Source organism: Oncorhynchus masou, chromosome 19 (assembly GCF_036934945.1).
Source record: "Oncorhynchus masou masou isolate Uvic2021 chromosome 19, UVic_Omas_1.1, whole genome shotgun sequence".
Classification (NCBI taxonomy): domain Eukaryota; kingdom Metazoa; phylum Chordata; class Actinopteri; order Salmoniformes; family Salmonidae; genus Oncorhynchus; species Oncorhynchus masou.
Window position 1 is genome coordinate 34,170,935 of NC_088230.1, and position 21,251 is coordinate 34,192,185.

General features: G+C 45.9%; 1 protein-coding gene across 1 annotated transcript in view; it reads left to right on the forward strand.

Moving 5' to 3' along the window:
• LOC135506216 (serine/threonine-protein kinase MRCK beta-like) overlaps positions 1–21,251 on the forward strand; it is a 137,807-nt gene that overhangs the window by 37,664 nt on the left and 78,892 nt on the right. Inside the window, 3 exon segments of the mRNA XM_064925732.1 lie at positions 6,022–6,105; positions 16,213–16,308; positions 16,401–16,549. Of these exon segments, the coding sequence (XP_064781804.1) occupies positions 6,022–6,105; positions 16,213–16,308; positions 16,401–16,549 (329 nt within the window).

A 21,251-nucleotide genomic window follows, 5' to 3' on the forward strand; every position in this document is an offset into this window, starting at 1 on the left:
AAATATTTTTTTTGAATTTTGTACACCTTTATTTAACTAGGCAAGTCAGTTAAGAACATTCTTATTGGGTTAACTGCCTTGTTCAGGGGCAGAACGACAGATTTTTACCTTGTCAGCTCAGGGATTCAATCTTGCAACCTTACGGTTAATTAGTCACCACCTGCTGTTACGCGAATGCAGTAAGAAGCCAAGGTAAGTTGCTAGCTAGCATTAAACTTATCTTATAAAAAACAATCAATCAATCATAATCACTAGTTATAACTACACATGGATGATTATATTACTAGTTTGTCTAGCGTGTCCTGCGTTGCATATAATCGATGCCGTGGCATTCGCAAAAAAAGGACTGTCGTTGCTCCAACGTGTATCTAACCATAAACATCAATGCCTTTCTTAAAATCAATACACAGAAGTATATATTTTTAAACCTGCATATTTAGCTAAAAGAAATCCAGGTTAGCAGGCAATATTAACCAGGGGAAATTGTCACTTCTCTTGCATTCATTGCACGCAGAGTCAGGGTATATGCAACAGTTTGGGCCGCCTGGCTCATTGCGAACTAATTTGCCAGAATTTTACATAATTATGCCATAACATTGAAGGTTGTGCAATGTAACAGCAATATTTAGACTTAGGGATGCCATCCTTTAGATAAAATACGGAACGTTTCCCTATTTCACTGAAAGAATAAACGTTTTGTTGTCGAAATGATAGTTTCCGGATTCGACAATATTAATGACCTACGGCTCATATTTCTGTGTGTTGTGTTATATTAAGTCTATGATTTGATAGAGCAGTCTGACTGAGCGATGGTAGGCACCAGCAGGCTCGTAAGCAATCATTCAAACAGCACTTTCGTGCGTTTTGCCAGCAGCTCTTTGCAATGCTTCAAGCATTGCGCTGTTTATGATTTCAAGCCTATCAACTCCCGAGATTAGGCTGGTGTAACCGATGTGAAATGGCTAGCTAGTTAGCGGAGTGCGCGCTAATAGCGGTTCAAACGTCACTCGCTCTGAGACTTGGAGTAGTTGTTCCCCTTGCTCTGCATTGGGTAACGCTGCTTCGAGGGTGGTTGTTGTCGATGTGTTCCTGGTTCGAGCCCAGGGAGGGGTGAGGAGAGGGACGGAGGCTATACTGTTACACTGGCAATACTAAAGTGCCTATAAGAACATCCAAAGGTTAATGAAATACAAATCGTATAGAGTCCTATAATTCCTATAATAACCTCAACCTAAAACTTCTTACCTGGGAGTATTGAAGACTCATGTTAAAAGGAACCACCAGCTTTCATATGTTCTGTGCAAGGAACTTAAACGTTAGCTTTCTTACATGGCACATATTTCATTTGACTTTCTTCTCCAACACTTTGTTTTTGCATTATTTAAACCAAATTGAATATGTTTCATTATTTATTTGAGGCTAAATAGATTTTATTTATATATTATATAAAGTTAAAATAAGTGTTTATTCAGTATTGTTGTAATTATCATTATTACAACTAAATAAAAAAAAATAGTCAGATTAATCGGTATCAGTTTTTTTTTTTGGTCCTCCAATAATCGGTATCGGCGTCGAAAAATCATAATCGTTCGACCTCTGATTGTGATGTCATAATGGGGTATTGTGTGTAGATTGATGAGGTGGGAAAAAAATGATTTAATCCATTTTAGAATAAGGCTGTAACATAACAAGTGGGAAAAGTCTAGGCTTCTGAATACTTTCTGAATGCGCTGTATACACAACACTACTGCAGTGCACTCTTCCACCCACACATTCACCCATGCGGCTGCTGCTGCTAACACAGGAGAGAACCTCGTACCCAAATACTACAAACTCAAGCCCTATAGCTGGAGGGCACAGAGGGATTCTGTACCCTCTAGTCAATTAGTAACCCGGGCAAGCAAGACCCTCTTCTCCCCTCTCCTTCCACCCAGTCAATCATTGACAGCAGACCCAATGGAAGCTCTCCGCTCCCCTCAGCTTCCACCCAGTCAATCATTGACACCAAACCCAATTTAGGCTCTCCGCTCCCCTCAGCTTCCACCCAGTCAATCATTGACAGCAGACCCAATGGAAGCTCTCTGCTTCCCTCAGCTTCCACCCAGTCAATCATTGACAGACTTGATGCAAATTCTATTAGAATGTATTGACAGGCCCCCGTCAAGTCTCTTACTCCTTGATCTCAACACACACACAGCTTTTCTCTCTCGATATGTAGCGACGCATGTCCTTCCATATACGAGTTTACATCCTGAATCTTTTGAATACACAATGTACCCTGGAAGTGTGACCATGTCCACTGTGGCTGTGTGGGTGTGTGTGCGCGCTTGACAAGCTCTCAGGCAAAATGTCAAAGAGCTCCAGTGATGTGTGTGTGTGTGTGTGTGTGAGGCCCCGCCAATGCACGCCTCCCACCATCTCCCTCCTGCTGTAGAATCAGGTCAGCCTGACTGCCTCCGTCTAAATCAGTGTCTAAAAAAGGAGAGGAGGAAATAGGACAAGGGGGAGGGAGGGAGGGGGGATAAGGATTCAGAGCACCAAGGGTTGGGTTTGTTTTTCTAGGTCAGAGGTCAGTTATCTGGTGTGGTCGGGAGGAGTGATAAAGAGTGCGGAGTGTGTGGCTTATCACTGTGTTCTAACCAGTCCTGTATACACTCAGTGTATACAACCTATATGTCCCTGTGTTGTAGCCTAACCTGATTGTGTGTGTTTGCTAGTTAGTATATCTTGTACTCTGTGTTTGTTTATGTTTGTGTGAATGTATATTTTGTCCTCTCTTTCCTCTCTGCTTCTTATCTGATCTGTTTACATTGACTGGCAATGTGGTTTTGATCGGTATACGTTGACTGACTACTGGCAATGTGGTTTTGATTGGTTTACGTTGACTGGCTACTGGCAGTGTGGTTTTGATTGGTTTACGTTGACTGACTACTGGCAGTGTGGTTTTGATTGGTTTACGTTGACTGACTACTGGCAGTGTGGTTTTGATTGGTTTACGTTGACTGACTACTGGCAGTGTGGTTTTGATTGGTTTACGTTGACTGACTACTGGCAGTGTGGTTTTGATTGGTTTACGTTGACTGACTACTGGCAGTGTGGTTTTGATTGGTTTACGTTGACTGACTACTGGCAGTGTGGTTTTGATTGGTTTACGTTGACTGACTACTGGCAGTGTGGTTTTGATTGGTTTACGTTGACTGACTACTGGCAGTGTGGTTTTGATTGGTTTACGTTGACTGACTACTGGCAGTGTGGTTTTGATTGGTTTACGTTGACTGACTACTGGCAGTGTGGTTTTGATTGGTTTACGTTGACTGGCTACTGGCAGTGTGGTTTTGATTGGTTTACGTTGACTGGCTACTGGCAGTGTGGTTTTGATTGGTTTACGTTGACTGGCTACTGGCAGTGTGGTTTTGATTGGTTTACGTTGACTGGCTACTGGCAGTGTGGTTTTGATTGGTTTACGCAGTGTGGTTTTTGACTGGCTACTGGCAGTGTGGTTTTGATTGGTTTACGTTGACTGGCTACTGGCAGTGTGGTTTTGATTGGTTTACGTTGACTGGCAGTGTGGTTTTGATTGGTTTACGTTGACTGGCAGTGTGGTTTTGATTGGTTTACGTTGACTGACAGTGTGGTTTTGATTGGTTTACGTTGACTGGCAGTGTGGTTTTGATTGGTTTACGTTGACTGGCAGTGTGGTTTTGATTGGTTTACGTTGACTGGCAGTGTGGTTTTGATTGGTTTACGTTGACTGGCAATGTGGTTTTGATTGGTTTACGTTGACTGACTACTGGCTATGTGGTATCTTGCTGTTATTGTGAGACAGATCTGGGTTAAAATAACATTTGAAGTCTGAGTCGAACAGATTGGTCATTTTTGCTACTTTCTTATTCCTCTACTGGTTCATTAAGCCACGTACGCTCAATCAAGCACAGATAAAATATTTCCAGTAATATTTGAACACCGGTCTGGAGATGAGGAATGTCGTGTGGATGGGGGATCTTTCTGTCCAAGTGTGTGATTTTTGTGTGTTCGCTTGTGTATCTGCCCGGTTGTGTGTATGTCTGCCTGCCCGTGTGTGTGTGATTGTCTGGTCTCCTGGCCTGCTTTGGCAGCATACCGGCCTCCAGTTCAGTCAGGTGTGTCCCTCTGACGCACCACCTCTCTGGCAGTTCACTTAGGTATACACACACCATGGCACTTGTGGTGTGGAGTAAGCCAACGTTCAACACACACACACTCACACTCACACTCACACACACGTGATCCTTTGCCTTATTATGTATTAGTGCCTCAGTTGCCCTGGAAAATATTTTCTCATTAAAGGAAAGATTCACCCATTTTGAATGTTAGATTTGTTTTTGTGCATCTCTTGAGTGATGATCTATCGATTCCTGCGTCATTTCACGTGTTTCTGAGCTGTTGCCATTCGTGCAGGCAGAAATTTGGCCGGTTTGACGTTGCACTGTGATAGTCTCTCTCACTACACTGGAAGTTCATAGGAATATGACTTGTAGATGGTGAAAAAGTCTATCATACATGTCAGATTACAATACTGGCTGACGTTGACTTCTCTCGATTGAGCCATTGATCATATTTTTTTGCGGTATTCCTACCTTCGAGAAAATGTGTAATTTGTCTGCGTCTTCAGTCACGGGTGCATTGCATGGTGCTGTTGCATGGTGCCTACTTCACATGCTGTGATATTGACTTTGGTATTATTGTGTGTAGCTACGTTTGCTAGTCAGCCAGCCCATAGAGAAAGCTTTGCATTGTCGATTTGCTAACGTATCCGTATTATAAGACAAAATGAAACATTTGTTCACAACAACTATTCTGCCCTACCAAGCAAAAAGGCAGTAACTGCTCATTTGATTGAAAATGAGTTCATTAAATACACGCTTCATCATGTACAAGTATCCTGCCTCTATTGTATTGTGTTTTGGAGAGAATGGGGGTCATGTTAGCAGTAACTGTATAAAGTTACTATGAAACCAAAGGTAAATAAAAGCTGTTTTTTTCACTTCCACGCAATGAGCAGCTACTGTCTTTTTTTGCTTGGTAGAGCAGTATTGTTCTCACATATTAGTGGTATTTCACAGTAAATTATAGGAATGAGTGGTTTTGGTTGGATTATCCCTTTCACTAAGCCCTGTCCTGGGGTGTGTCTGAAGCACCGTTACTGCTGGCTTAGCTGTATTTGGCCTCTTAAGAAATACGTGTACAATTTTTGAATGTGCATCTAAAAGCCTTAGTTTGTAATGCATTGTAATCATAGCTCAGTGACTGCTCTCCATATACATGTCTAGGCCCAGAACTATTTTACCGACCAGAATCACAAGCCAGCGTACTACAGTGTTTCCCCTATCACTGTTCAAATAGGGCAGTGGGCCATCCCAGTAAGCTCTCCCCCCCCCCCCCCCCCCAAAATGTAAAATAATTTGACTTCAACATTTTGGATGTTGATTTGAGGCGTAATTGCACCCCGCCTGGAAAATAATCTAGGGGAACAGAGGGTCATGTTCCTTAGGGGAGGCAATTGCACATTTATTTATTTAAATGTTTTGCAACGGAAAACCCAAAATGAGTGTTACTTATTACACAGTCCACTTAGTGTTAAGTCCCTTCCTGTTTCAGTCGGTTTTCATCCGTTTGGTAAGTAATGAACAGATGCCTGTATTCACCCAATACATGCCGGGTGTTGATGTATGTACATGAGGTTAAGGATCACAACACTGCCCGGCGTCTCAAATGGCACCCTATACTGTTGACGAGGTGCTAAGTGAGACTCATCCACTATCATAGAAAGCAGTGGGTCCTAGGGTGGACTGCTGCGGGCTTACAGTAACTAGGCCAGGAGGAAGGGGATGGAAACATCAATAAGGAAAAGTCAGCAATTCCCAGCTCTCTTAATTACGCTGCATTTTAATGGTGTAATGATCTCTCTCCCCCCTCCATCTCTCTCTCCCTTTCTCCTTCTTCTTCCTTTTTTCATCTCACCCTCCATCCTTCTCCCTCTAGGTTGCGGTGGTGAAGATGAAAAACACGGAACGCGTGTACGCCATGAAGATCCTGAACAAGTGGGAGATGTTGAAGAGAGCCGAGGTGAGGATCATAATGGGACTGTAGAATCTACCATTTGACACAGACATAGAAGTTCTAGAGCGTACACTCCTGCGCAAGTCAAAGTTGGATGTTCTATTTCTATGCCGTAGAGAAGAACCATAACCGTCTGTCTACTGACTTCGCTGCCAAAAGAGTGTTCAAGGCTTCATTTGCATGGTCGACAATGGTTGTTAGCCACGCTCACCCAGACGTGCACGATCACCTATCTACTCATGAGATTTCCTACGTACCTAAATACAGCCCAGACCAAATTCCCTGGTTAGGCATAGTTCCAGAAACATCATCCAGAAAAAGTAAAATAAAGAATCCTGGTTGGATGATTTATTCCCTGCTCCTGGTTCCAAGAACGTTTCCCTCGCTTGTTATTCCCTGCTTGTTGTTCCGGGAATCCTCCAACCTGTATTTCTGAAAAACCTGGGCACTTTGTGGCAATCAGTGTTATTTTGTTGCATCCTTTGCAACCATTTTGAAGGGAAATGGGTTTCACGGTACCGCGGACTACCCTTACAGTATTGGCTTTAGTATAATACTACTGCCCCTGAGTATAGTCCGCAACGCTGCCCCTAACCACTGACCCACGGCCACATATTAATTCATCCCTGAAATGCTTAAGGTTAGGATTGATCCTAAACAACTGATCCTAGACCTGTGATGAAGGAAATTGAGCTGAATCTATTCCTGGTCAGCCTCTGGACATATTCTGGTGTTGGGTGAATTTGTTCCTAGATACTGAACTTGGGTCAGTTTTGCGTTTTCCCCGCTAATGATTAAGATTAGTATTTAGGTAGGGGAAGCTGATCCAAGATCAGCATATAGGGGAAACATTTAGTTTACCTTACACCGGTATTCTAGCTGGAGAGTGGAGACTGACTGACTCAGGGCAGGGCAGGACGGCCATCTTCTTTTATTGTGCTGTTCTCTACCTCTTGACCTAGTTTTAGCCCAATGGGCTCTGACAGTGGCCTGAGGCCTGGCACGCCGCGTCGCCAGAGCTTTTGTCAGTAATGGTCAGTAATCCCCATCCCACAATCCCTCAGTATGTGTGCAGCCTGGGTAATACAGAGGGGAGGTGTTTACGACTCTACTGTACACACAGCACTGCCTGCAGCATGGCATTCCAACCAGCAGCGGAGTAGGAAAACCGTCTTTAAAGATGAATGGATAGACAGGCAGACGGACAGCTAGACCAGCCAAACTCAACTGGCGGATCGCGGTCCGGACCCGGACCCAGAGAAGGGTCAATCCGGACCGGACAACATTGCAGTTTGTTATATAAAAGTCAATACATAATTTTTAGACAGCTTTTAAATAATCAACTGGGCGCAGTGGCCTCTTTAACTCCGCACCAATCACATTCATCCAAATATCCTCCGCGGAACCTTGGGACAAGCAGGCAGAAAGAAACAAAGATTTGACCGTGGGTTCAACTGTAAATATCACAAATAGGAGGAGCTTAGTTACCAGTATCTTTGTTAATATGGTTTGTTAAAACATATATATTTAAAAAAAAAAGTTGCCTCTGAAAACTACGTTCAAAGACTAGTCAATGGAACAGTATTTATGAATTCTCCCCGCAACTAGCACTAAACCAATGTGCCTGATATGTAGGGTGTTCGTAGCTCTCGTGAAAAGTGCCAATGTCAAGTGCCATTTTCACACCAGGTATAGTAAATTCAATCAGACGTATCCCCTGAACACTGATGTGAGAGCAAACAAGATTAACCAACTAAAATCCCAATATGAGAGGTCCACCAAAGTCCTTATCAATTCCCTGATAGCTCAACAACGTGAAATGGATTCTTCACTGAGGATAGCCTGGGTTTTTGGGAAACACAAATTTCTGTAATTTCTCTCATGAAATCTAATCAAATTTTATTTGTCTCCTGCGCCGAATTCAACAGCTGTAGACCTTACAGTGAAATGCATACTTACAAACCCATAACCAACACTGCAGTTTAAAGAAAAATAGGTGTTATGTAAAAATAGAAAAGTAGCAAATAATTAAAGAACAGCAGTAAAATAACAATAGCGAGGCTTTATACAGGGGGTACCGGTACAGAGTCAATGTGGAGACTATATACAGGGGGTACCGGTACAGAGTCAATGTGGAGGCTTTATACAGGGGGTACCGGTACAGAGTCAATGTGGAGGCTTTATACAGGGGGTACCAGTACAGAGTCAATGTGGAGGCTATATACAGGGGGTACCAGTACAGAGTCAATATGGAGGCTATATACAGGGGGTACCGGTACAGAGTCAATATGGAGGCTATATACAGGGGGTACCAGTACAGAGTCAATATGGAGGCTATATACAGGGGGTACCGGTACAGAGTCAATGTGGAGGCTTTATACAGGGGTACCGGTACAGAGTCAATGTGGAGGCTTTATACAGGGGGTACCAGTACAGAGTCAATGTGGAGGCTATATACAGGGGGTACCAGTACAGAGTCAATATGGAGGCTATATACAGGGGTACCGGTACAGAGTCAATGTGGAGGCTATATACAGGGTATTACGGTACAGAGTCAATGTGGAGACTATATACAGGGGGTACCGGTACAGAGTCAATGTGGAGGCTTTATACAGGGGGTATACAGAGTCAATGTGGAGGCTTTATACAGGGGGTACCAGTACAGAGTCAATGTGGAGGCTATATACAGGGGGTACCGGTACAGAGTCAATGTGGAGGCTATATACAGGGGGTACCGGTACAGAGTCAATGTGGAGGCTATATACAGGGGGTACCAGTACAGAGTCAATGTGGAGGCTATATACAGGGGGTACCGGTACAGAGTCAATGTGGAGGCTATATACAGGGGGGTACCGGTACAGAGTCAATATGGAGGCTATATACAGGGGGGTACCAGTACAGAGTCAATATGGAGGCTATATACAGGGGGGTACCGGTACAGAGTCAATGTGGAGGCTATATACAGGGGGTACCGGTACAGAGTCAATGTCTATATACAGGGGGTGGTACAGAGTCAATGTGGAGGCTATATACAGGGGGTACCGGTACAGAGTCAATGTGGAGACTATATGTACCGGTACAGAGTCAATGTGGAGGCTATATACAGGGGGTACCGGTACAGAGTCAATGTGGAGGCTATATACAGGGGGTACCGGTACAGAGTCAATGTGGAGGCTATATACAGGGGGTACCGGTACAGAGTCAATGTGGAGGCTATATACAGGGGTACCGGTACAGAGTCAATGTGGAGGCTATATACAGGGGGTACCGGTACAGAGTCAATGTGGAGGCTATATACAGGGGTACCGGTACAGAGTCAATGTGGAGGCTATATACAGGGGGTACCGGTACAGAGTCAATGTGGAGGTTATATACAGGGGGTACCGGTACAGAGTCAATGTGGAGGGGCACCGGTTAGTCGAGGTAATATGTAAATGTAGGGAGAGTTAAAGTGACTATGCATAGATAGAGTAGCAGCAGTGTAAAAGAGGGGGCATTAATGCAGGGCAAGGTCAAGAGCGACTTATACATGAATATTGCACGGCCCACAGTGACTGATACATGAATGCTGCACGGCCCACAGTGACTGATACATTAATATTGCACGGCCCACAGTGACGGATACATGAATGTTGTACGGCCCACAGTGACTGATACATGAATGTTGCACGGCCCACAGTGACTGATACATCAATATTGCACAGCCCACAGTGACTGATACATGAATGCTGCACGGCCCACAGTGACTGATACATGAATGTTGCACGGCCCACAGTGACTGATACATGAATGTTGCACGGCCCACAGTGACTGATACATGAATGTTGTACGGCCCACAGTGACTGATACATGAATGCTGCACGGCCCACAGTGACTGATACATGAATGCTGCACGGCCCACAGTGACTGATACATGAATGTTGCACGGCCCACAGTGACTGATACATGAATGCTGCACGGCCCACAGTGACTGATACATGAATGTTGCACGGCCCACAGTGACGGATACATGAATGTTGTACGGCCCACAGTGACTGATACATGAATGTTGACGGCCCACAGTGACTGATACATGAATGTTGGACGGCCCACAGTGACTGATACATGAATGTTGCACGGCCCACAGTGACTGATACATGAATGTTGCACGGCCCCTAGTGACTGATACATGAATGTTGTACGGCCCACAGTGACTGATACATGAATGTTGTACGGCCCCTAGTGACTGATACATGAATGTTGTACGGCCCACAGTGATGTTCTGGGCATTCAGATTATTCTTTCTGTACACCTGTCCTTTGTTCTAAAGAAAATGTTATTTAATATGAAAAATAATAATAATTCATGACCCATGTGTAGTTGTGTAGTTGTTCACAGAGCACTTTTTGCATAGACAATCATGCAACCACTTTTGTTCTTCAGCAATGTTGATGCAATGCTGCACGTGTTTACATTCAAAATAAGTAGTAAATAATGCAAATTCTTAGTCTCATTTAATATATTTGAATGTACATTTTATATAACATGTTTCCTAAGTCGCAGACTGTTTGTTAAATATGCTGTACCACAGCGCCGATAAAGGACGAAATTCATCCGGACCTTTGCCACCTAGGAAATTTGTGTCACTGGACCTCTCACATAGTAGTTGATTACTCCTGGACTAGACTCTACTGTTACACACAGCACTGCAGCATTGTATTTCAACCAGCAGCGGAGGACGAATGTTCAGTCTTTATCGATAAATAGCTAGATAAATTGGTATTTAGATCGTTGATATACTGTCTCAACAATCAGTTGCCCATTTCCCAAAAGGTTTTTTAGTTTTTGTAAATCTAGGGATAGATTTTAGTAAGCATTTTTATTTTATCTTTATTTAACCAGGCAAGTCTGTTAAGAACAAATTCTTATTTTCAATGACTGCCTGGGAACAGTGGTTTAACTGCCTGTTCAGGGGCAGAACGACAGATTTATACCTTGTCAGCTCGGGGATTTGAACTTGCAACCTTCTGGTTACTAGCCGAACGCTCTAACCACTAGGCCACCCTGCCGCCCCATCTGGACCTGTTCAAAGTTACTTTACAAAGGGGGGGGGGGTTTAATTTTTTTTTATTAAACATAACTTTATCTTTTTGTTTTATTTGCTGTGGAACAGAAAAGGTAGAAACACCAGGGGTGTGTTCTAGAGGTCGACCGATTATGATATTAAAACCAACTGCCAGAGCAGCTCACAGATTACTGCACCTGTAGTAGTTTGACTGAGATATCTCATGGACGTTCTAAACACCTGACTCACAAAGTATTGCCCTTCCTATAAAATAACATCCCTATTCATACCGTCTGTGGCTCACTGTGAGGTCAGGTGAGAAGTCCTGTTACCGCTTTATGACAAATGACACCTTCATCTGCCCCCCTCCAGCACAGAAAAATCCCTGTCAAACAACAGGAAGAGGAACACTTAGGTCAAATTCAAACATGTACTCTATCTAGTCAGTCAACATGATTGATGTGATTGTTGTGTATTACCCTACAAATCATGTAGCAGGTATATCTCTCTAGTCACCCCCAAAACCAATTCTTTCTTTGACCGCCTCTCCTTCCAGTTCTCTGCTGCCAATGACTGGAACGAACTACACAAATCTCTGAAACTGGAAACACTTATCTCCCTCACTAGCTTTAAGCACCAGCTGTCAGAGCAGCTCACAGATTACTGCACCTGTACAAAGCCCACCTATAATTTAGCCCAAACAACTACCTCTTTCCCTACTGTATTTATTTTATTTATTTATTTATTTTGCTCCGTTGCACCCCATTATTTTTATTTCTACTTTGCACATTCTTCCACTGCAAATGTACCATTCCACTGTTTTACTTGCTATATTGTATTTACTTTGCCACCATGGCCTTTTTTTTTGCCTTTACCTCCCTTATCTCACCTCATTTGCTCACATCGTATATAGACTTGTTTATACTGTATTATTGGCTGTATGTTTGTTTTACTCCATGTGTAACTCTGTGTTGTTGTATGTGTCGAACTGCTTTGCTTTATCTTGGCCAGGCCGCAATTGTAAATGAGAACTTGTTCTCAACTGGCCTACCTGGTTAAATAAAGGTGAAAATCAAAAATACATTTTTAAAAATTCAACGCCGATACCGATTATTGGAGGACCAAAAAGGCCGATGCCGATTAATCGGCCGTTTTTTTTTAATTTTTAATTTTTTTTTTAATCAATAATAATAAATAAATAAATAATAATACTTTTAATTTTTATTTATTTTTAAATATAAAAAATGCATTTGTAATAATGACAATTACAACAATACTGAATTAACACTTATTTTAACTTAATATAATACATCAATAAAATCAATTGAGCCTCAAATAAATAATGAAACATGATCAATTTGGTTTAAATAATGCAAAAACAAAGTGTTGGAGAAGAATGTAAAAGTGCAATATGTGCAATGTAAGAAAGCTAACGTTTCAGTTCCTTGCTCAGAACATGACAAAATATGAAAGCTGGTGGTTCCTTTTAACATGAGTCTTTAATATTCCCAGGTAAGAAGTTTTAGGTTGTAGTTATTATAGGACTATTTCCCTCTCTACCATTTGTATTTCATTAACCTTTGATTATTGGATGTTCTTATAGGCACTTTAGTATTGCCAGTGTAACAGTAAAGCTTCCGTCCCTCTCCTCGCTCCTACCTGGGATCAAACCAGCAACACATCGACAACAGCCACCACATTGAAGCAGCGTTACCCATGCAGAGCAAGGGGAACAACCACCCCAAGGCTCAGAGCGAGTGAAGTTTGAAACGCTATTAGCGCGCACTAACTAGCCAGCCATTTCACTTCGGTTGCACCAGCCTCATCTCGGGAGTTGATCGGTTTGAAGTCATAAACAGCGCAATGCTTGACGCACAACAAAGAGCTGCTGGCAAAACGCACGAAAGTGCTGTTTGAATGAATGTTTACGTGCCTGCTTCTGCCTACCACTGCTCAGTCAGATACTTGTATGCTTGTATGCTCAGTCAGATTATATGCAACACAGGACATGCTAGATAATATCTAGTAATATCATCAACCATGTGTAGTTAACTAGTGATTGATTGTTTTTTATAAGATAAGTTTAATGCTAACTAGCTACTTACCTTGGCTTACTGCATTTGCGTAACAGGCAGTCTCCTTGTGGAGTGCAACGAGAGAGAGGCAGGTCGTTATTGCGTTGTACTAGTTAACTCTAAGGTTGCAAGATTTGTTCCCCCGAGCTGACAAGGTGAAAATCTGTCTTTCTGCCCCTGAACAAGGCAGATAACCCACTGTTCCTAGGCCATCATTGAAAATAAGAATGTGTTCTTAACTGACTTTCCCAGTTAAAGATTAAATAAAGGTGTAAAAAAAAATTATAATAAAAATTTGCGCCCAAAAATACAGATTTCCGATTGTTATGAAAACCTGAAATCGGCCCCAATTAATCGGTCGACCTCTAGTGTGTTCAGTTGTTTGGAATCCACCTGTGATAAATTAAATTGATTGGACATGATTTGGAAAGGCACACACCTGTCTCTATAAGGTCCCACAGTTGACATTGCATGTCAGAGCAAAAACCAAGCTATGAGGTCGAAGGAATTCTCCGTAGAGCTCAGAGACAAGATTGTGTTGAGGCCCAGATCTAGGGAAGGGTGCCAACAAATGTCTGCAGCATTGAAGGTCCCCAATAACACAGTGGCTTCCATAATTCTAAAATGGAAGATGTTTGGGACCACCAAGACTCTTCCTAGAGCTGGCCGCCAGGCCAAACGGCGTAATCGGGGGAGAAGGGCCTTGGTCAGTGACTTCACCAAGAACCTGATGTTCAGTCTGACAGAGCTCAGTTCCTCTGTGGAGATGGGAGAACCTTCCAGAATGACAACCATCTCTGCAGCACTCCACCAATCAGGCCTTTATGATAGTGGCCAGACAGAAGCCACTCCTCAATAAAAGACACATGACAGCCTGCTTGGAGTGAGAAATGAGAAACAAAATTCTCTGGTCTGATGAAACCAAGATTGAATTCTTTGACCTGAATGCCAAGCTTCACGTCTGGAAGAACCCTGGCACCATCCCTACGGTAAAGCATGGTGGTGGCAGGATCATGGGGATCATCAGCTCTGGGGATGTTTTCAGCCACAGGATCTAGGAGACCTGTCAGGATTGAGGGAAAGATGAATGGAGCAAAGTACAAAGAGATCCTTGATGAAAACCTGCTCAGGAACTCAGACTGGGGCAAAGGTTCACCTTTCAACATGACAACGGCCATAAGCACACAGCCAAGACACTGCAGGAGTGGCTTCGGGACAAGTTTTGATGTCCTTGATGGCCCAGCCAGAGCCCGGACTTGAAGCTGATCCCCTTCCATCCTGATGGAGCTTGAGATGATCTGCAGAGAAGAATGGGCGAAACGCCCCAAATACAGGTGTGCCAAGCTTGTAGCGTTATAGCCAAGAAGACTCAAGGCTGTAATTGCTGCCAAAGGTGCGTCAAAGAAGAACTGAGTAAAGGGTCTGACTAAATGTGATATTTCAGTTATATTTGGATAAATCTGTGAAATTTTACTTGTTTTTGCCTTGTCATTATGGGGTGTGTGGATTGATGTGGGGAAAACAACAATTAAATACATTTTTAGAATAAGGCTGTTACGTAATGAAGTGTAGAAAAAGTCAAGGGGTCTGAATACTCTCTGAAATGCACTGTAAGTAACCTTGTACGATCATTGGCTTGTGCGAGCTGGAATGGCTCTCGTTTCTGTAGCGGGAGGCAGCTTGATGTACAAGTACACCTCCTGGACCTTCCCTCCCAAATTTATCTCCTTAACGCTGAGTGCCAAGCAGAGACTCATCGGGTGCCGTTTTTACAGTCTTTGGTATGACTCATCCCGGGGATCAAACTCCCAACCGCCCATACTTAAACCACAAGGCCACTGAGTTCTTAGTTTAGGTAGTACCTTCCCGTAAAATGTAAAAATAACGTTTGCTGCAACTTTTGCTTTATGTTGGCATTTAACGTCAATGATTTGGTGAAGTATTTTGATAATATGGACTAAATTGACAAGAGTAGGGAATTATAAATGCTGAGTCTTTTTTAGACACATTCCAAGTAGGGTTGCAACATTTCCAAAAGCTTTCCCAACGTTCCGGAAGCTTTCCCAACGTTCCGGAAGCTTTCCAAAAGTTTCCAGGTTTTTCGGGAAATACTGGTTGGAGGATGACTGAAACCAGTTGGGAGGAGCAAACAGCCACATACAGCTAGTCCAGTTTTCCCACATGACATCAGTCTTGTCATCTAATAGGGAGCGTGAGTGAGAGGTTGTGAGCAGGGAGGGAGTCTTGTCATCTAATAGGGAGCGTGAGTGAGAGGTTGTGAGCAGGGAGGTTGTCATCTAATAGGGAGCAGGGGAGGGAGCGTGAGGAGTCTTGTCTTGTCATCTAATAGGGAGCGTGAGTGAGAGGTTGTGAGCAGGGAGGGAGTCTTGTCATCTAATAGGGAGCGTGAGTGAGAGGTTGTGAGCAGGGAGGGAGTCTTGTCATCTAATAGGGAGCGTGAGTGAGAGGTTGTGAGCAGGGAGGGAGTCTTGTCATCTAATAGGGAGCGTGAGTGAGAGGTTGTGAGCAGGGAGGGAGTCTTGTCATCTAATAGGGAGCGTGAGTGAGAGGTTGAGAGCAGGGAGGGAGTCTTGTCATCTAAGCGTCATCTAATAGGGAACGTGAGTGAGAGGTTGTCATCTAATGAGCAGGTTGGGAGGAGTCTTGTCATCTAATCGTGAGTGAGAGGTTTGTGAGCAGGGAGGAGTCTTGTCATCTAATAGGGAGCGTGAGTGAGAGGTTGCGAGCAGGGAGGGGGGGGGGGGGCTATGAATGACGGTTTGTATGCCAGGGACAGACTACTGGATTGAGATTAAGGGTACGGCAGACTTAGTGTCTGAGATGAGGAGGGTCAAAGATGTGGTTTTTGGTGATTTGTCAAGAATTCTAAGTTCAATCTGACCTGATTTGAAATTGGCATTTTTAAGTTTTTTTTGTTACTGAGTGTGTGTGTGTGGGAGTTTGTTATAGTTGATACCATTGTTTGCCCCTCAGACGGCGTGTTTCCGCGAGGAGAGGAATGTTCTGGTGAATGGAGACTGCCAGTGGATCACCACCCTACACTATGCCTTCCAGGACGACAACTTCCTGGTAACAGCTTCACACGCACACACACTTTGTGTATACTCTGTGTGCGGGTGTGTGTACACAGTATAACCCACAGTATAACCCTGTCTCTGCAGTACCTGGTGATGGACTACTATGTGGGCGGTGACCTCTTGACCCTGCTCAGTAAGTTCGAGGACCGTCTCCCAGAGGACATGTCCAAGTTCTATGTGGCAGAGATGGTGCTGGCCATCCACTCTATACACCAACAACACTACGTCCACAGGTAAGTGTGGGTGAGTGGGAACTCATCCTGCGCAACCTAATTGACAAAGGCAGAGTCTTCTCATGCTTTGTTGATTTCAGAAAAGCTTTCGATTCATTTTGGCATGAGGGTCTGCTATACAAATTGATGGAAAGTTGTATTGGGGGTGAAAACATACAACATTTATATAATCCATGTACACAACAAGTGTGAGGCTAAAATTGGCAAAAACAAATTTCTTTCCACAGGGCCAGGGGGTGAGACAGGGATGCAGCTTAAGCCCCACCCTCTTCAACATATACAGTTGAAGTCGGAAGTTTACATACACTTAGGTTGGAGTCATTAAAACTCATTTTTCAACCACTCCACAAATTTCTTGTTAACAAACTATAGTTTAGGCAAGTTGGTTAGGACATCTACTTTGTGCATGACAGGAATTGTTTACAGACAGGAATTGTTTACAGACAGATTATTTCACTTATAGTTCACTGTATCACAATTCCAGTGGGTCAGAAGTTTACATACCCTAAGTTGACAGTGCCTTTAAACAGCTTTGAGAATTCCAGAAAATCATCATTTGAGTCAATTGGAGGTGTACCTGTGGATGTATTTCAAGGCCTACCTTCCAACTCATTGCCTCTTTGCTTGACCTCATGCGAAAATTAAAATAAATTAGTCAAGACCGCAGAAAAAATTATAGCCCTTGACACCATGGGACCACACAGCTGTCATACCGCTCAGGAAGGAGACGCTTTCTGTCTCATAGAGATGAACGTACTTTGGTGTGAAAAGTGCAAATCAATCCCAGAACAACAGCAAAGGACCTTATGAAGATGCTGGAGGAAACAGGTTTAAAACTATCTATATCCACAGTAAAATGAGTCCTATATCAACATAACCTGAAAGGCCACTCAGCAAGGAAGAAGCCACAGCTCCAAAACCACCATAAAAAAGCCAGACCAAAGTTTTCAACTGCACATGGGGACAAAGATGGGACTTTTTGGAGAAATGTCCTCTGGTCTGATGAAACAAAAATAGAACTGTTTGGCCATAATGAACATCGTTATGTTTGGAGGAAAAAGGGGGAGGCTTGCAAGCCGAAGAACACCATCCCAACCGTGAAGCACGGGGGTGCAGGAGCTGCAGGAGGGACTGGTGCACTTCACAAAATAGATGGAATCATGAGGTAGGACAACTATGGATATATTGAAGCAACATCTCATGGCATCAGTCAAGAAGTTATTGTTTGGTCGCAAATGGGTCTTCCAAATGGACAATGACCCCAAGCATACTACCAAAGTTGTGGCAAAATGGCGTAAGGACAAATAAGTCAAGGTATTGGAGTGGCCATCACAAAGCCCTGACCTCAATCCTAAAGAAAATTTGTGGGCAGAACTGAAAAAGCGCGTGCGAGCTTGGAGGCCTACAAACCTGACTCAGAGAGAGCTCCTCATTCTAACAGCTCTTAATCTCTTCTCTTATTGACCCTGCACTTAGTCGAGCAGCTGACCAATTACGCAAGACTAGTTCTGGATTAACCGTGACTGGTGTGTCTGACTGATCTATAGTAGGCAGATCTTGCTCTGAGTGTGTGAAGGTGTGTGTGGAGAGGTAGTTAGGTGGGTGTGTGTGGAGAGGTAGGTAGGTGGGTGTGTGTGTGGGGAGAGGTGGGTGTGTGTGGGTGTGTGTGGGGAGTGGTGGGTAGGTGGGTGTGTGGGGAGAGGTGGGTGGGTAGGTGTGTGTGGGGAGAGGTGGGTGGGTAGGTGGAGGTGGGTGGGTAGGTGGGTGTGTGTGGGGAGAGGTGGGTAGGTGGGTGTGTGGGGGGGGTAGGTGGGTGTGTATGGGGAGAGGTGGGGGGGTAGGTGGGTGTGTATGGGGAGAGGTGGGGGGTAGGTGGGTGTGTGTGGGGAGAGGTGGGTGGGTAGGTCGGTGTGTGTGGGGAGAGGTGGGTGGGTAGGTGGGTGTGTGTGGGTGGGTGGGTAGGTGTGTGTGTGTGTGGGGAGAGGTGGGTAGGTGGGTGTATGTGGGTAGGTGGGTGTGTGTGGGGAGAGGTGGGGGGTATGTGGGTGTGTATGGGGAGAGGTGGGGGTTAGGTGGGTGTGTATGGGGAGAGGTGGGGGGTAGGTGGGTGTGTGTGGGGAGAGGTGGGGGGTAGGTGGGTGTGTGTGGGGAGAGGTGGGGGGTAGGTGGGTGTGTGTGGGGAGAGGTGGGGGTAGGTGGGTGTGTGTGGGGAGAGGTGGGGGGTAGGTGGGTGTGTGTGGGGAGAGGTGGGGGGTAGGTGGGTGTGTGTGGGGAGAGGTGGGGGGTAGGTGGGTGTGTGTGGGGAGAGGTGGGGGGTAGGTGGGTGTGTGTGGGGAGAGGTGGGGGGTAGGTGGGTGTGTGTGGGGAGAGGTGGGTGGGTGTGTGTGGGGAGAGGTGGGTGGGTGTGTGTGGGGAGAGGTGGGTGGGTGTGTGTGGGGGTAGGTGGGTGTGTGTGGGGGTAGGTGGGTGTGTGTGGGGGTAGGTGGGTGGGTGGGGGTAGGTGGGTGGGTGTGTGTGTGTGGGGGTAGGTGGGTGTGTGTGGGGAGAGGTGGGTAGGTGTGTGGGGGTAGGTGGGTGTGTGTGGGGGTAGGTGGGTGTGTGGGGGTAGGTGGGTGTGTGTGGGGGTAGGTGGGTGTGTGTGGGGGTAGGTGGGTGTGTGTGGGGAGAGGTGGGTTGGTGGGTGTGTGTGGGGAGAGGTGGGTTGGTGGGGTGTGTGGGGAGAGGTGGGTAGGTGGGGTGTGTGGGGAGAGGTGGGTAGGTGGGGTGTGTGGGGAGAGGTGGGTAGGTGGGTGTGTGTGGGGAGAGGTGGGTAGGTAGGTGGGTGTGTGTGGGGAGAGGTGGGTAGGTAGGTGGGTGTGTGTGGGGAGAGGTGGGTAGGTAGGTGGGTGTGTGTGGGGAGAGGTGGGTAGGTAGGTGGGTGTGTGTGGGGAGAGGTGGGTAGGTAGGTGGGTGTGTGTGGGGAGAGGTGGGTAGGTAGGTGGGTGTGTGTGGGGAGAGGTAGGTAGGTGGGGAAGTTGGTAGGTAGGTGTGTGTGTGTGGAGAGAGGTAGGTAGGTGGGTGTGTGTGTGGAGAGAGGTAGGTAGGTTGGTGGGTGTGTGTGGAGAGAGGTAGGTAGGTTGGTGGGTGTGTGTGGAGAGAGGTAGGTAGGTAGGTGGGTGTGTGTGGAGGTAGGTAGGTAGGTGGGTGTGTGTGGAGAGAGGTAGGTAGGTAGGTGGGTGTGTGTGGAGAGAGGTAGGTAGGTAGGTAGGTAGGTGGGTGTGTGTGGAGAGAGGTAGGTAGGTAGGTAGGTAGGTAGGTAGGTAGGTAGGTAGGTAGGTGTGTGGAGAGAGGTAGGTAGGTAGGTAGGTAGGTGTGTGTGGAGAGAGGTAGGTAGGTAGGTAGGTGTGTGTGGAGAGAGGTAGGTAGGTAGGTAGGTAGGTAGGTAGGTAGGTAGGTAGGTGGGTGTGTGTGGAGGTAGGTAGGTAGGTAGGTAGGTAGGTAGGTAGGTGGGTGTGTGTGGAGAGAGGTGGGTTGGTGGGGTGTGTGGGGAGAGGTGGGTAGGTGGGGTGTGTGGGGAGAGGTGGGTAGGTGGGTGTGTGTGGGGAGAGGTGGGTAGGTGGGTGTGTGTGGGGGAGAGGTGGGTAGGTGGGTGTGTGTGGGGAGAGGTGGGTAGGTAGGTGGGTGTGTGTGGGGAGAGGTGGGTAGGTAGGTGGGTGTGTGTGGGGAGAGGTGGGTAGGTAGGTGGGTGTGTGTGGGGAGAGGTGGGTAGGTAGGTGGGTGTGTGTGGGGAGAGGTGGGTAGGTAGGTGGGTGTGTGTGGGGAGAGGTAGGTAGGTGGGGAAGTTGGTAGGTAGGTGTGTGTGTGTGGAGAGAGGTGGGTAGGTAGGTGGGTGTGTGTGGGGAGAGGTAGGTAGGTGGGGAAGTTGGTAGGTAGGTGTGTGTGTGTGGAGAGAGGTAGGTAGGTGTGTGTGTGTGGAGAGAGGTAGGTAGGTGTGTGTGTGTGGAGAGAGGTAGGTAGGTTGGTGTGTGTGTGGAGAGAGGTAGGTAGGTTGGTGGGTGTGTGTGGAGAGAGGTAGGTAGGTTGGTGGGTGTGTGGAGAGAGGTAGGTAGGTAGGTGGGTGTGTGTGGAGAGAGGTAGGTAGGTAGGTGGGTGTGTGTGGAGAGAGGTAGGTAGGTAGGTGGGTGTGTGGAGGTAGGTAGGTAGGTGGGTGTGTGTGGAGAGAGGTAGGTAGGTAGGTAGGTGGGTGTGTGTGGAGAGAGGTAGGTAGGTAGGTGGGTGTGTGTGGAGAGAGGTAGGTAGGTAGGTAGGTAGGTGTGTGGAGAGAGGTAGGTAGGTAGGTGTGTGGAGAGAGGTAGGTAGGTAGGTAGGTAGGTGTGTGTGGAGAGAGGTAGGTAGGTAGGTAGGTGTGTGTGGAGAGAGGTAGGTAGGTAGGTAGGTGGGTGTGTGGAGAGAGGTAGGTAGGTAGGTAGGTAGGTAGGTAGGTAGGTGGGTGTGTGTGGAGGTAGGTAGGTAGGTAGGTAGGTAGGTAGGTAGGTAGGTGGGTGTGTGTGGAGAGAGGTAGGTAGGTAGGTAGGTGGGTGTGTGTGGAGAGAGGTAGGTAGGTAGGTAGGTGGGTGTGTGTGGAGAGAGGTAGGTAGGTAGGTAGGTAGGTAGGTGTGTGGAGAGAGGTGGGTAGGTGTGTGGAGAGGTAGGTAGGTAGGTGTGTGGAGAGGTAGGTGGGTAG